Source organism: Mustela nivalis (genome assembly GCF_964662115.1).
Source record: "Mustela nivalis genome assembly, chromosome: 2".
Classification (NCBI taxonomy): Eukaryota; Metazoa; Chordata; class Mammalia; order Carnivora; family Mustelidae; genus Mustela; species Mustela nivalis.
This window is the reverse complement of record NC_139021.1, coordinates 20510099-20526034: the sequence shown is the minus strand read 5'-3', so window position 1 is coordinate 20526034 and position 15936 is coordinate 20510099. Positions and strand designations below refer to the sequence as shown.

At 42.9% G+C, this 15936-nt stretch overlaps 1 protein-coding gene and 1 long non-coding RNA gene across 14 annotated transcripts in view; one reads left to right on the top strand and one right to left on the bottom strand.

Moving 5' to 3' along the window:
• The window catches only part of SAMD12 (sterile alpha motif domain containing 12), a 378982-nt gene extending 377701 nt beyond the window's left edge, over positions 1 to 1281 (bottom strand). For 2 of the 4 annotated variants that reach the window (XM_082721798.1, XM_082721795.1), the window contains exon 1: positions 1116 to 1281. In XM_082721798.1, the coding sequence (XP_082577924.1) occupies positions 1116 to 1128 (13 nt within the window). In that variant the 5' untranslated portion in view covers positions 1129 to 1281. The remainder of the gene's footprint in view (positions 1 to 1115) is intronic. The other 2 variants (XM_082721796.1, XM_082721797.1) reach the window with 1 other exon arrangement.
• A 65-nt stretch (positions 1282 to 1346) lies between these two features.
• The window catches only part of LOC309860174, a 274988-nt gene continuing 260398 nt past the window's right edge, over positions 1347 to 15936 (top strand). For 3 of the 10 annotated variants that reach the window (XR_014309209.1, XR_014309210.1, XR_014309211.1), the window contains exons 1-2: positions 1348 to 1567; positions 4158 to 4212. This is a non-coding gene — a long non-coding RNA (uncharacterized lncRNA). Of the gene's footprint in view, positions 1579 to 4157; positions 4213 to 15936 lie in introns of all 10 variants that reach the window. The other 7 variants (XR_014309214.1, XR_014309217.1, XR_014309208.1 and 4 more) reach the window with 6 other exon arrangements.

Below are 15936 nucleotides of genomic sequence, written 5' to 3'. Positions count from 1 at the left end.
CTCTCTCTTGGGGCAGGGAGGAGAGAGGAAAGCAAGCCTTGTGGTTCCCTCTTGCCTCTAGCCTACAAGGAACAGGCTCATTTCCCCTTGGCAAGGAGCCAGATGCGCTGGCAGGCATGCCCTCTTTTTCCTGCCCCAGTTCCCCTCTTACCTGAGCCACACTCAGAAGCCATAACTCTGGGGGGAACTGTAGGTTTTCCTTCAGTCCCAGGATTATTGCATTTTATTATTCAGGCGCAGTTTGACCTCTAATTTGACGCCGCAAACACATCTGGCCCGCATATTCCGCCCCCCCCCCCATAAACTACCCTCCCCCCAAAAAAGTCTCTGTTACAAGGGAACAAGAATCTGAAAGGAAAACTTGGGATCCCTCACAAACCTCCTGCCCCTGCTTTCCCCCAGGAGGTTCAGAGGAGACAGTATTATAGAGCCAAAACTGCAAAGCCAGAGGCTAAAATTATATTAGAAGAGAGGAAGGTGGTCTTGGAAGAAAAGGATTCACCCACATGGAAGGGACTGGTTGTTCTTTTTAATTCCTGGCGGATTCCATTTCTTTTCTGTAAACTTTGCTAACCCTGGGATGGTCGTATAAACAGAGGCAGGTGTAGGGTCACCTCCACCCTCTGAGTACATCTGCTGCCTCCGCTGCCCGGCGCGCACGACAGGGGTCCTGGACCCAATCGAAGACCATGCTTCCCGATGAGGCACCTGGCTGGGGTCCTCTACCACGTGTGGGGGGCAAAACGAGTATCCCCAGCCCCGTGGCCACCCAGCCGCCTCCAGTGAACGGGGACAGCGAAAGGGGCACCTCGGGGCTGAGACCTCATGCCGGTCTCTTCGGCTTTCCCCCCATTTCCAGTACACCGTGTCGCATTAGGGGTCCTCTTCGCCTCCAACCCCAAAGTCCTGCGCACCTACATGTCTTTCCAAAGCAACTGAAGAAAGCGCCTACTGGCCTTCCGTGGCTCAGGTGAGTGCCAAGAGGTGTGGGAAGAAAGGGCCCGCTCGCCACCACCCTCTTTCCTCTCCTCCCCACGTTCCCCGGGATTCATCAGGGATGTGTGTATCGGGGTGCGCGGGTAAGAGGGAGCTTAAAATGCCCAAGCGTCCCTTACCTTCCACAGCCATTCTCTCAGAGCTTCCCTAACGCATGCATAATTTTCTCGGCCGAGATACTCCTCCTGCCCCGCGCTCCCCCCTCCTCGCGCTCTCGCCTAAATATTCTGCGCTCATCTGCTCTAGGACCAACCTGCCGCGGTCACGCAAAGCGAGGCTGCCGGCTCCGGCTCCGCGCAGGGCGGACTGGGAAGTGTAGTTCCCTCCCTCCCTCCGACCCGGGAGAGCACCCCGAATCCTCCTCGGGGGACGGCCCCTTCTCCACACTCGGACTGCCCCTCTGGCTGCAGCCGGCTCAGGTAGAATAATCCCTCCTCGGGGGGCCGCGTGGGCGAAGCCGGCGACCCCGGGACGTGGCCGGGACTACATTTCCCAAGCTGCCCTGCGCTGGGCTTCGTTCGGCGCTGAATAGAGACCCGAGATTGAGCTCTTCGCTGGCAGTTGCAAGCGGGTAAGCACCAGGTAGGGCTTGTGCTGGGGGGCTGGAGGCGGCGGCGTCTGTGGTGGGATCTTCTGGCCTTATTCGCGGGCTGTTTGGCTAACCATTTAGTGAGGAAAGCAGAGCCACCCGCTGGCTGTGGTTCCCTCCAGAGAGCCGCTGCACAAGGTGCGATAGAAAGTTGTTCCCTCGGCGCCCGGGGGGATTCTCGGAGTTCCAGAGAATGCCGCCAGGTGATAGAGCGGTCCTCGGACCCGCCAGGTGGTGCAGGTGGATAAACACCTAAAATGGGTGGGCGATGGCTTAAGAATCCCGAACGGGCATCATCCTCAAGGGGTTGTTAGGAACCAAACCTAGGAACCGGATCCCACCTGAGGATGTCTGTCTGATGATGGAAAGCTGTCTTGCTTCCCACCGAGGAGGCTTTCAGCTCCTTTGGCCTGGAAGCCCATTGGCGGTCTGTGATAGGGCCTAATCATTAACAGCGCCTAAGAAGGCGCGTGGTCTTTCAACCCTGTGTCCTAACTCCAGGCATTGGGGGTGCTGTACGCAGACAGGGGAAAGAATCACGTGGAAGGCAATAGAATTCCAGAGCTGGTCAACACTGATAAAAATGGAAGTTCCCAAACTTTTTTTTTTTTTTTTTTTTTCCCCCTTGCACGCGGAAATGCAATTGGCGTTATGGCTGATAGAGCTAAGGGGATGATCTTGGACGAAAAATCTGACTCAGGGCTGTAGTAAGTCTTTTAAAGGCTTCGAGCTTGGAAATTCGAATGGCGCCACTTCCAGTTTGCACCCAGTTCTTCTACCTCCTTGCATGTATGTGTGTGTATCTATATCTATATCTATATCTATCCCCGACCCCAAAATGTATATATTTATAAGAACTACTCTGGAAAATAAGGAAGTACAAAGATTTGATTCTTCCCATAAAGACAACCACTTAGATTTTGTCCCGGTCATAAATTTTTTAAAAAAAATAATTTTGAGTGTGTATGTGCACCACTGTTTTTCTGGTCACTAAGTATGTGCCTCATCCTACTATGATTGGGTAATATGGCTGTGTCTGGGTGCTTTTAAAAATACCTGTGTGTAACTATTAAATGCCATCGGTGATATTTTAACTGTGTGTCCATAGAGCTGTGTGCAAATCAAATCCAAACTTCCATCCTTGGCACAGTAGCCCGAGACCTGCTCAGTGAGACACAATGGGTATTTGCCATGGATACAATAATTTTTCCAATCTAATTCATAACCATCTGGAAGGAACTGAAATCCAGGTGCTTTCTACCCCCTCTCATAGAAGTCTTTCCCTAGATAAAGCATTTGTAAAAGAAAGCCAAGGGACCAGCAAAGGGATGATTCTTGACCTTCTCAGTCCACTAACCTTTTACAAACACATATTCTTATCCTCATCTTAATCTCACAGAATCTGGATTTCTGAATGTTTGGCTAGGGACACTTAAATTTTAAAAACCCACAGGTGATTTTCATGTGCAATGAAAATGAAAAGCATTGGTCTGTCTTCAAGCTTTTAGGATCTGGGTGATACTAAAATGGAAAAGACACTGAAATCCATTTTTAATTTAAAAACTTTATTTCAGTTCACATCTTCCAGATCCTTCCTAGTTGATGTGCATTCTAGTTTGAATTTCATTTTTAGTATAAATGTAAATGAGATGTGAAGGAAATATTAGTTTAGCCATAAGAAATAGCCAATATTGAATTTTTTTAAAATGTAGAAATAGAGCAGTATCACATGGCTTAACCTAATAAAGGATAAGGAGAAGTTAAGTTGGGGGCTTTCAATTTTGGCTGATCACCTGGGGATAGGATGAAACAGTTCTCATTAGAATCGCCAAAAGGAAAAGACAGAAAATACCAACTCTTGGCAAGACTGTGGAGCAGCAAGGACTTGTGAGTCCTGCTGGTGGTGGACAAATCGATACAACCACTTTGGAAAGCCATTTGGCATATTAAGCTAAATAATGCTTATTCCGTGACGTAGCAGTTCCCTTGTGAGTGTAGGTAGCAGGCAGATGTATACATGTTTCCAAAAGACCTATACAGGAATGTTCGTGGCTACATTATTTGTCATGGCTACAAACTGGAAACAGCCCACATGTTCATCAACAATAGATTAATGAATTATGGTTTAAATAAACCACCCCATACGGGTTAGCAAACTATAGCCTATGGACCCAATATGGTATACTGCCTCTCTGAGTCTTGTTCATGAGCTAAGTATGGTTTTTACATGTTTAAGTGGTTGGGAGGGAAAAGAATATCTTGTGACATGTGAAAATTATATAGAAGCAGCTACATGATAACTTCAGTTTTGCTTTTTGGCCAGGAACACCTAAAATATCTCTTGTCTGATCATTACAGAAAAAAGTTTTACCAAATCCTACTATAAAGAAGTGAGAATGAATGAATTACAACTATATACAACAACACAAATAGATCCATTAGGTATCTGTTGATGGTAACACATCACCTCAAAATTGAGGCAAAAATTAACACCCATTTCTGATCTCTACTTCTGTGGGACAGAGATTTGGGCACAGCTGAGCTGGGCTTTCTGCTTCATGGTCTTTTACAGGCTTCAGTGAAGGTGTTGGTGGGCCAACATCATATGAAGGTTCAACTTGGGAAAGGTAAGCTTTCAAGTTCATGTGCTAGTTGGCAGAATTCACTTCCTGTCAGGCTGTTGGACAGAGGGCCTCGGTTTTTTGCTGGCTGTTGGCCAGAGACCAGCCTCACTACTTTTCTACAAGAGCTTCTCCAATAGGGCAGCCTGCTTCATCAAAGCACACAAGCTATGAAGGCTAAGTAGAGTTTGCTAGTAAGATGGAAGTCACAACCGCTTGTTACCTAATCTTAGAAGCACCATCCCCTCTATGTTTTCATGTTCTATTAGTTAGAGGCAAGCTACTCAAAGGGAGATCATGGGGGGTTATCTTAGAGCCTGTCTACCACAACACACAGGCAGAATGTTGAACAAAAAAAGCCAGGCAAAAATATATATTGTGTGACTCTATCTACCTATTGTTCATTTATTTATTTATTTATTCATATTTCAGAAACCAGGTCAGATAACTCTATGGCATTAGAAGTCAGGATAGGGGTTCCCCTAAGTGTATGAAAGGGGAATATAAGCACAGGGAATGGTTAGTGGCTGGAAAGAAACCCCATGAGGGCATCTGGGATGTTGTGATTCTTGAGCTGCATGGTGTTTTCACAGATGTATACTGTTTGTGAAAAGGTATTGGGCCATCTATATCTGATTTGTGGAACAGTGTGTGTGTGTGTGTGTGTGTAAGAGATACTTCCATAAAAATTTTTAAAAAGTAATGTATGCTTCGATTCAATTAAGTATGATAAATGACCCATTTATCAGCTAATCTTTGATCATCTATACTTTCTCTTTCTTTGCCACAGTAAAGTGACAGTTGACTCCATTCCTCCTTAGGAGGACCTCCTAAGGGCCTGGCACTTACCTCGATCACATATAGTAGACAGAATTTCTAAAAATCACTCTCAGGATTCCATACCCAAATCCCCTGAACCAGGGAATGTAATGAGTCTTTCTTCCTGTGATTGTATTCTGTTAAAATCTTAAAAATGGAAGATTATCCGGGTGGGCCCAGTGTAATCAATCAAGAAAGAATTTTCTACTGGGAGCAAAAGGGAAGGGCAGAAGAGGAATTCAAAGAGATTCTAGGCACGAGGAAGACTCAACACACAGGTTACTCCTTTAAAGAGAGAGGCATGTGAGTAGGGATACAGGTGGCTCCTGGCAGTCAGCCAGCAAAGGAAAGGGGGCCTCAGTCCTGTAGTTATGAGGAACTGGATTCTGCTAACAACTTGAATGAGGCTGGAAATGGGTTCTTCCCCAGAGGCTTCAGATAAGCATTCAACCCCCCTGACACCTTGATTTAGGTCTTGTAAAACCTGAACGGAGAACACAGGTGAGCCCACACATTCCGCTGAGCTACAGAACTGTGAGCTAGTAAATCAATATTTCTTTAAGCTGCTAAATTTGCTTATTTTCTTTTTGTTAATTTGTTTAATTTGTTATGCAGCAATAGAAACTAATACAGGATGTATCCTATTGACAGCAGACCTATTTTGGGGGGTAGGGACGCTTAAAAGATAATGATTTTAAAGATTTTTTTTTTCAATTTATTTGACAGAGATCACAAGTAGGTAGAGAGGCAGGCAGAGAGAAAGAGGGGGGAAGCAGGCTCCCTGCTGAGCAGAGAGCCAGATGCAGGACTCGATCCCAGGACCCTGAGATCATGACCCGAGCCGAAGGCAGAGGTTTTAACCCACTGAGTGACCCAGGTGCCCAAGATAATGACTTTAATGCTCACAAAGTAAATCAGAATCCCAGGAGGTAGGACTCCCACCCCTAGCACTTTTTTCCTTTTTCCAAGTTTTTCAAGTACTTCAAGAGATTCTAATCTGAAGCTTCTATTGAGCAATCTCATTAAGGGGATAGAGATCAAAATGCCTGGGTGAGAAAGATATTTGGCATTCTCCTCTATTACATGTTCCCTTAACCTGTCACTGAGGCTCGTCATGGCTTCTTGCAACAAACCTCTTGAATGTGGGCGTCCTCTCCACTCCCTCTGCTCCCTTGCTAGGAGACTCAGACCGGGTTTCATGGAAATAATGTGAGTGCTTCCACTGGCTCCATGAGGGCAGGGGTGAACTCTGGTTTGCTCGCCTTTGAGGTTTCGGGCCACGAGTACTGCTTGCCACGTAATAATTACATAATACGTGTATCATGTGGTTTACAAATGGTGACTGATTGAAAGAGCACATGAATATACCACCCAGTCATGATTAGGTCTACATTCTCCCCAATGAAACTTCAAGTTTATATTTTGTTTTTATTCTAATGTTCCACGCTGGTAAAAAGTTGATATTTCTACATCTGGAGTCAACCCAAAAAATGACTTCCAGACACGTTCATCCAAGCCTTCTCATTTCACAGTTGGGGCAGAGAAATAGCATGCTCAGGTCACACCATGCAGAACAATGTCTAGAACCCGGGTCCATGCCAAGGCGTTTTTTAGGTGGGCGTGGGTGGTGGGATAGGAAGGTTTCTGTTGCTTCAGGCTTAGCTTGGGTTGGTGGATCCGCCTTAAGGGGAAGAGGCTGGGACAGCTGTACTTCATGCTTCGGATTCGTGGATAGGTTGGAGTAGCTCTACCTTAGAGTGTAGGGGCAGTGGCTCCATGAGGGACAGCTATTTTTGTAGTGACAGCAGAGGAATAAAGGGCAAAAGGAAGCATGTGAGACTTTATTCTTGACTTATTTTTATTTTAGACAGAAAACATGATTGGACAGGAGGGTTGGTGGGGAGAAGCAGAGAGAGAAGGAGAGAGAGAATGGGAAACAGACTGCCTGCTGAGCAGGGAACCCGATGAGGGTCTCCGTCTCCCCACCCTGAGATCACGACCTGAGTCAAGGTCAGGAATCAGCTGCTTAAGCCACTGAACCACCCAGGCACCCCAGTATGCAAGACTCTTAAGGCCTGGCTCAGAGCTGGGGCGTGTTCACTTCTTCCCTTTTGTCATTTGTCACGGTAAGTCACGTGGCCAATCAAATAGTCAAGGCATGAGGAAATACACTATGGCCATGGAGAAGCCAGGACAAGGATGTGTGCAGGGAAGGATGAAAAATTGAGTTAATTACTCATCTCCACAATGGCTAGGTGGTAGTCTCCTATGGTTGCCATAGCAAGGTCCAACCATCTGGGTGGCTTAAAACAACAAATTTATCCTTCACTTCCTGGAGGCTGGAAGTCTGATAGTGTTGGCAAGGCCATACTTTCTCTGAAGTCCCTAGGGAAGAATCCTCTCTTATTTCTTTCTGGTTTCTAGTGGTTGTTGGCAGCCGTCAGGGATCCTTGGTGTGTGGCTACATCACCCTGATCTTGGCCTTCGTCATCACATGGTCTTGTTCCTCGTGAGATGTCTCTGATTTTAAATCTCTCTTTTCTCTAAGGGTACCAGTCATTAGATTTAGGGCTCCCCCAACCCAGTATTACTTCACTTTAGTTTGAAATTTCCAGATAACATCACCTTCATCAATATCTAAGGTTAGGAATTCTATACATTTATCTTGGGGACATAACCCACAAAAGACCAGAATCCTGTACCATCTTTTGTAAACTAGAGCAGGTGTTCCTAAAGTCTGAGTCCCGGACCCATAGCATGAACTTCACCTGGGAGCTGGTTAAAAGTTGAAATTCATGGGTCCCAACCAGACTTACTGACTCAAAAGCCAGAGGGGTAGGGCCCAACAATCTATGGTGTAACAGGTTCTCCAGGTGACTTTAATTCATGCGAGACTAGAAAACAGTAGAAGCTAGGCTTTGCATGAAAGTAAATTTGGCCATTGTTGTTAAGAAGAAGTGAGAGGTAGGAACCAATCCCATTTGAGTGTCTGTGTGTGTCATAAAAAGGCAGGTATTAGAAGTAGAGTTGGTATAACTAATCAATTGAGTAATCAGCATATAATTCTAAGGAATCCAGGTGCCACTGGCCTCATGGATCAGTGGACTTGACAAAGCACTGTTCTCATACTAGAAAGTCCTCACTGAATTTTCATTTTTTTGTGGGTATGAAAAAAATGGGTGGAGTCAGCAGAGCTGGTTCCTGAGTCTACAGCATGAGCTACACTGGGTAGAATCAATGAAAAAAAGTAGCCAAGGTCTGAGGCACCTGGATGACTCAGTTGGGTATGCACTGGACTCTTGATTTTGGCTCAGGTCATGATCTCAGGGCCCTGGGGTTGGACTCTATGCTTGGCGGGGAGTCTGCTGGGGATTCTCTCTCTCCTCTCCCCTCTCTCCCTCTCTAAAATAAATAAACCTTTAAAAAAATGTAAAAAAAAAATGTAGCCAAGGCATTTTGTTCAGTACATTTTGCACAGTACATTTGTGGAAATGATTATTACCAAAGACCTATTGCTGACTCCACACTTTCCTTCTTCAACCAGTTCTGGAAAAGAATGACCCTTGCAACCACCCACCCCGGCCACTGGCTATGTATGCAGAGCTAAGAAAGGAAATGTGTCACAATTTGTTATAATCCTCCAGGCATGAGATGTAGGAACTTCGTTTACTAGGGAAGTCACATCTTATGCACAGCTGAATTTAACAAAGGGACTCAGCACTTCGATAGGGTTAGATTCTCAAGTAAAAATAGAGACTAAAAATCAGGGATGGGCAGCTTTGTGCTTGAAAATACTTTATGTTGTCCCTTGATATCAGGGCTTGTAATTGTATGTCTACAGTCTAGTCAAGTAATCCCTTGCAGGTTAAACTTCGAGAACATTAAGGAAAGAGTTTATGCCGATGTCTGCATATTCAAAACATTCTGTCTTTAAAATAAATTTCTAGGTCTGAATACGGGAGATGGGGAGACTAGTCCAAAGTTTTCTTTTGGACTCTTATACCTTAATATGGTGTTTGGGTTTTTTGTTTTGTTTTGTTTTTGAGAATTAAATAAGGAAATGAAAACCCCCATCTGAGCGGAGAGGTAGATCTCAAAAGAAATGGGAGTGTTCAAAAGATGTAACCTATCTATATGAATCTAACATTACGGAGTGGTTACAGTTTGCCAGAAATTCTTCTGAGTACTTTAAAAATGTGCATGCTTGTTCTGGAGGCTGTGTGTTTCACTACTGTATCATGCCACTGCTCTAATTTTGCACAGTAGTGTTTCTGCTATATGCAGTTTTGGAGGGTGGCAGATCAAAATCAAAACATGGGGCTGGATGCATTGATATCAGGCACGGACCTAAAGAAGCACCCACTTCCCCATCCTGCCTACTCCCCATGCCTCTCTCCTTGAAGGGCGGCAAGTGTTATGATAAAACTTCTACAGCCTTTTCTTTTTAGGAAGCAAGCTCTATGCTTTCTTCTTTTCCCAGGGGCAGAAAAAAAATAGCATATTGTGTTGTCACAAAAGAAAAGAATGGAGTTGAGTCTTCGTGGTTAGAGATGAGAAAAGTCCTCCAGCTGTCAAAAAGTAAAAGTCCGGGGAATTTGTGCAACCGGAGCCCGATAAAAGGCACAGCAGGGGCTGATGACAGATTACTGTCCTCATAAACCTGAAGGCATGATCTAGGGCTCAATCCTCATATCTGCCAAACTCAAAGAAGTTAAAGAAAAATGGGACAGAGGTGATGATTTAGATTGCACCTGGGAGAGAAGGAATGTAGCACACTCAAGATGCACCTTGCGAGATCAGGCAAGCATCCGCAGAGCACAGCCCCAGATTTGCCTGCTTCTTGCTTTCTCCAGCCTGTGGGAAGTGTTAGAAATGCGGCATTTAAAAGTTAGTTCTGGGAGGTCTGATTTTGTTCAGGAATCCTAAAAGCTGCAAATGTGGATCTTATGAGAGCAAGGGATAGTCTCAGCTTATTTTTTCTCCATGGTTTTATCCTCATGCTGTAGCATCTGTCGGGTGTCTTAAGTGATCCAGTGTGTGTGTGTGTGTGTCCGCGCGCGCTTGTTTGTTTGTGGTCATTGCCTTCCTCATACAAGCCCTTCTTAGGGACCCTTGGGTTGGCGTGTGTGTGTGTCTGTGTGTGTGTTAGAGTGATTGCTGCCTTCCTCATATAACCCTTCTTGGATTATAGGGACTCTTGGATTGACATGTGTGTAAGGGGAAAGGTGGTGGTTGGGGGGAGAGGGTCCTTCTTTCTCATTCCCTGTTCTGGTTTCAGAAAGCAGGCAGACCCAACCACAAAGCCTCCCAGAGGCTCTGGGTCCTTATGGTGCTGCCTTCCAAGTGCTGTCTGTATTGTTGACTTGGCCATTGGAGGCACAGTGTTGGGAGCGGGAATACCCTGGAGCCTGGAAACTGCAGATCTGAGTTTGAAGTGCACCTCTCACCACATACCAACTGGGTGAATTGAAACGAAGTGACCTCTCTGCCCTCGATTTGCTCTTTTACAAAATGGGTAACAATATATCTGTCTCAGGGGCTTTTTAAGGATCAGTTGCCTAACAAATTAAACCCCCCAATCTAGTGGTTTAAAAGAATTGATCATCTCACAGAATTTCTGTGGCTCAGAGAATTGGAGAACAGCTTAATCTGGGTGGTTCCAGCTCACTCTCTCTCATGTAGCTGCCATCAAGTGTTGGCAAGGCTGCCATCATCCGAAGGCTTGACTGGGGATGGAGGACTTGCTTCCGTGGTGGGTCCCTCACACAACTGGCAAGTTAGAGCTGGCTATGAGGGAGGAGGCCTTGGTGCCTGGCAACATGGATATCTTCATGAGACTGCTGGATTGTTCCTAACAACCCAAGGGAGTAAGTGATCCAGGAAAGCCAGGAGAGGCTACATGCCTTTTGTGCCCTGGTCTCGATAATCACAGATCATCACTCTTGCCTATTCTTCTTGTTGGACGTGAACTACTTGGTCCAGCCTTTACTCAAGAGGAGGAGAATCAGGCTCTATTTTTTGAAGAGAATGTCTAAGAATTTCTGAACATACTTTATTTTTTTAACCATGATTTATTTTTATTAGATTTAAATTTAATTAATTAACATATGTTTTATTGGTTTCAGAGCGAGAGGTCAGTGATTTATCAATCTTATATAATACCCACTGCTCTTTATATCAAGTGCCCTCCTTAATGTCCATCATCCTGTGACCCTACCCCCCTATTCCTCTCCTCCAGCAACCCTCAGTTTGTTTCCTATGCTTAAGAGCCTTTTATGGTTTGTCTCCCTCTTTGATTTTATCTTGTTTTATTTTTTCCTTTCTTCCCCTATGATCCTCTGTTTTGTTTCTTAAATTCTATATATGAGTGAGATCATATGATAATTATCTTTCTCTGACTTATTTTGCTTAACATAATACCCTTTAGTTCCATCCACATCATTGAAAATGGCAAGATTTCTGTCTTTCTTTCCTTTTTTTTTTTTTTAGTACACCCTTGTATACATATGGCACATTTTCTTTATCCATTTACCTGTCAGTGGACATCTGGACTCTTTCCATAGTTTGGATATTGTGAACATTGCTGCTATAAACATTGGGGTGCATGTACCCCTTAGGATCACTTCATTTGTATCTTAGGGGTAAATATCCAGTAGCACAATTTCTGGGTCGTAGGGTAGCTCTATTTTCAACTTTTCGAGGAACCTTTATATTGTTTTCCAGAGTGGCTGCACCAGTTTGCATTCCTACCAACAGTGTTCTAGGGTTCCCCTTTCTCCTCATCCTTGCCAGTACCTGTCATTTCCTGACTTGTTAATGTTAGCCACTTTGACTGATGTGAAGTGGTATCTCACTGTGGTTTTTGATTTGTATTTCCCTGATGCGGAATGATGTTGAGCACTTTTTCATGTGTCTGATGACCATTTGTATGTCTTCTTTGGAGAAATGTCTATTCTTGTCTTCTGCCCATTTCTTGATGGGTCCTTTCTCTTTGAGTGTTGAGTTTGAATAAGTTTTTTATAGATTTTGGATACTAGCCTTTTATTTGTTATGTCATTTGCAAATATCTTCTCCCATTCTATCTGTGGTCTTGTTGTTTTGTTGATTGTTTCATTTGATCTGCAAAACCTTTTTATCTAGATGAGGTTCCAATAGTTCATTTTCCCCTTTGTTTCCCTTGCCTTTGGAGATGTGTCTAGCAAGAAGTTGCTGTGGCCAGGGTCACAAAGGATGCTGCCTGTGTTCTCCTCAAGAGTTTTAATGGATTCCTGCCTCACACTAGGTCTTTTATCCACTTGGAGTCAATTTTGGTGTATAGTATAAGGAAATAGTCCAGTTTTATTCTTCCATATGTGGCTGTCCAATTTTCCTGATACAATTTGTTGAAGAGACTGTCTTTTTTCCATTGGATACTTTTCCCTACTTTGTCAAAGATTAGTTGACCATAGAGTTGAGGGTCCATTTTGGGGCTCTTTATTCTGTTCCATTGATCTATGCATCTGTTTTTGAGCTAGTACCATACTCTCTTGATGCTTACAGCTTTGTAACAGAGCTTGAAGTTAGATTTGTGATGCCACCAGCTTTGGTATTCTTTTCCAACATTCCTCTGGCTATTTTGGGTCTTCTCTGGTTCCATATATATTTTAGGATTATTTGTTCCATTTCTTTGAAAAAAAAAAAAAAGTCGATGGTATTCGGATAGGGATTGCATTGAATGTGTAAATTGCTCTTGGTAGCGTAGATGTTTTCACAATATTTGTTCTTCCAATCCATGAGCATGGAACGTTTTTCCATTTCTTTGTGTCTTCCTTGATTTCTTTCATGAGTGTTCTATAGTTTTCTGACATTCTTTGTCCCTTTGGTTAGATTTATTCCTAAGTATCTTACAGTTTTGGGTGCAATTGTAAATGGGAATAGTTCCTTAATTTCTCTTCTGTCTTGTTGTTGGTGTATAAAAATGCAACTGATTTCTGTGCATTGACTTTATATCCTGCCACTTTACTGAATTCCTGTATGAGTTCTAGCAGTTTGGGGGTGGAGCCTTTTGGGTTTTCTACAAAAGGTATTATATCGTCTGCAAAAAGTGAGAGTTTGACTTCTTCATTGATTGGATGCTTTTTATTTCTTCTCGTTGTCTGATTTCTGAGGCCAGGACATCTAGTATTATGTTGACTAGCAGTGGTGATAGTGAATATCCCTGCCATCTTCCTGACCTTAGAGGACTAGCTCTCAGTTTTCCCCCATTGAAAATATTTGCTGTGGGCTTTTTATGACTTTTATGATTTTGAAGTATGTTCCCTTTATCCCTGCACTGTGAAGAATTTTAATCAAGAAAGGATGCTGTACTTTGTCAAATGCTTCCTCTGCATCTATTGAGAGGATCATATGGTTCTTGTCCCTTTTTTTATTTATGTAGTGTAACACATTGATTGATTTGTGGATGTTGAATCACCCTAGCAGCCTAGGAATAGATCCCACTTGGTTGACGTGAATAATCCTTTCAGTGGACTGTTGGATCCTATTGTCTGGTATTTTGGTGAGAATTTTTGCATTCATGTTCATTAGGGATATTGGTCTGTAATTTTCCTTTTTGGTGGAGTCTTTGTCTGGTTATTGGGATCAAGGTAATGTTGGCTTCATAGAAAGAGTTTGGAAGTTTCCCTTCCATTTCTGTTTTTTGGAACAGTTTCAGGAGAATAGGTATTATTTCTTCTTTGAATGTTTGGTAGAATTCCCAGGGAATTTGTCAGGTTCTGGACTCTTGTTTTTTGGGGATTTTTGATTACTACTCTAATTTCCTTGATGGTTATGAGTCTGTTCAGGTTTTCTATTTCTTCTGTTTAAGTTTTGGTAGTTTTATGTCTCTAGGAATGAATCCATTACTTCCATATTGCCTAATTTGTTGGCATAGAGTTTCTCATAATATGTTCTTAAAATTGTTTGTATTATTTGTGATCTCTCCTCTTTGATTTGCAATTTTATTTGGGTCCTTTCTCTTTTCTTTTTGATTAGTCTGGCCAGGTATTTATCAATCTTATTAATTCTTTCAGATAACCAGATCCTAGTTCCATTTATCTGTTCTACTCTTCTTTTCGTTTCTATTTCATTGATTTCTGCACTAATCTTTATTATTTTTCTTTTCCTGCTGGGTTTAGGCTTTATTTGCTGTTCTTTCTTTAGTTCCTTTCAATGAAGATTAGATTGTGTATTTGAGACCTTTCTTGTTTCCTGATAAAAGCTTTATTGCTATATATTTCCCTCTTAGGACCATCTTTGTTGCATGTTTTTGAACAGTTGTGTTTTCATTTTTATTTGTTTCCATGAACTTTTTACTTTCTTCTTTAATTTCTTGGTTGACCCAATCATTCTTTAACAGGATGCTTTTTAGCCTCCATGTATGTGAGTTCTTTCTAAACTTCCTGTTGTGATTGACTTCTGGTTCCAAAGCATTATGGTCTGTAAATATGCAGGGGATGATCCCAATCTCTTGGTACCAGTTGAGACCTGATTTGTGACCAGTATGTGATCTATTCTAGAGAGTGGTCCATCTGCACTCGAGAAGAATGTGTGTTCTGTTGTTTTAGGATGGAATGTTCTGAATATATCTGTGAAGTCCATCTAGTCCAGTGTATCTTTCAAAGCCCTATTTCCTTGTTGAACTTCTGTTTAGACAATCTGTCCATTGACGTGAGGCTGATGTTAAAGTTCCCTACTATTTTTGTATAATTATCAGTGTGGTTCTTTGATTTTGTACTTAGTTGGGCTTTATAATTGGCTGGTCCCATGTTAGGGGCATAAATATTTACAGTTGTTAGATCTTCTTGTTGGATAGACCCCTTATTATGAAATAACATCCTTCCTCATCTCTTATTACAGTCTTTGGTTTAAAATTGAATTTGTCTGATATAATGATTGCCACCCCAGCTTTCTTTTGATGTCCATTAGCATTGTAAATGGCTTTCCATCCCCTTGCTTTCAATCTAGAGGTATCTTCGGGTCTAAAATGAGTCTCTTACAGACAGTGTATTGATGGGTCTCGCTTTTTTATCCAATTTGACACATTGTTCTTTTGATTGTGGCTTTTAGCCCATTTACATTCAGGGTAACTATTGGAAGATATGAATTTAGTGCCATTTTATTACCTGTAAAGTCACTGTTTCTGTATATTGTCTTTGTTCCTGTCTGGTCTATGTTATTTTGGGGTTCTCTCTTAGCTTAAAGGAACACTTTTAATATTTCTTGTAAGGTTGGTTTGGTGATCACAAGTTCTTTTAGTTTTTGTTTGTCCTGGAGGTTTTCTTTCTTTCTTTTTTTTTAAGATTTTATTTATTTATTTGACACAGAGAGAGAGATCATCAGTAGGCAGAGAGGCAGGCAGAAAGAGAGGGGGAAGCAGGCTCCCTGCTGAGCAGAGAGCACAATGCATGTCTTGATCCCAGGATCCTGAGATCATGACCTGAGCCTAGGTGGAGGCTTAACTCACTGAACCACACATGTGCTTCACCTTGTCCTGGAAGCTTTCTCTCTCTCCTATTTTCAGTTACATCCTAGGTGGATAAAGTATTCTTGGCTGCATATTTTTCTCATTTAACACCCTGAATTTTTCTCATTTAACACCTGGACTACCAGGTCTCTGTGGATATGTCTCTTACCAGTCTAATGTTTCTACTGTTGCAGGTTATGGACCTCTGATCCCCAGCTACTTTCAGGATTTTCTCTTTGTCTCTGAGATTTGCAAGTTTCACTATTATATGTCGGGATGTTGACCTATTTTTATTGATTTTGAGGGGTATTCTCTTTGCCTCCTGGACTTGGATGCTTGTTTCCTTACCCAGATTAAGGAAGTTCTCCAGTATAATTTGCTCTAGTATACCTTCCCCCCACCCCCCGCAACCTGACCCTTTCCTCTTC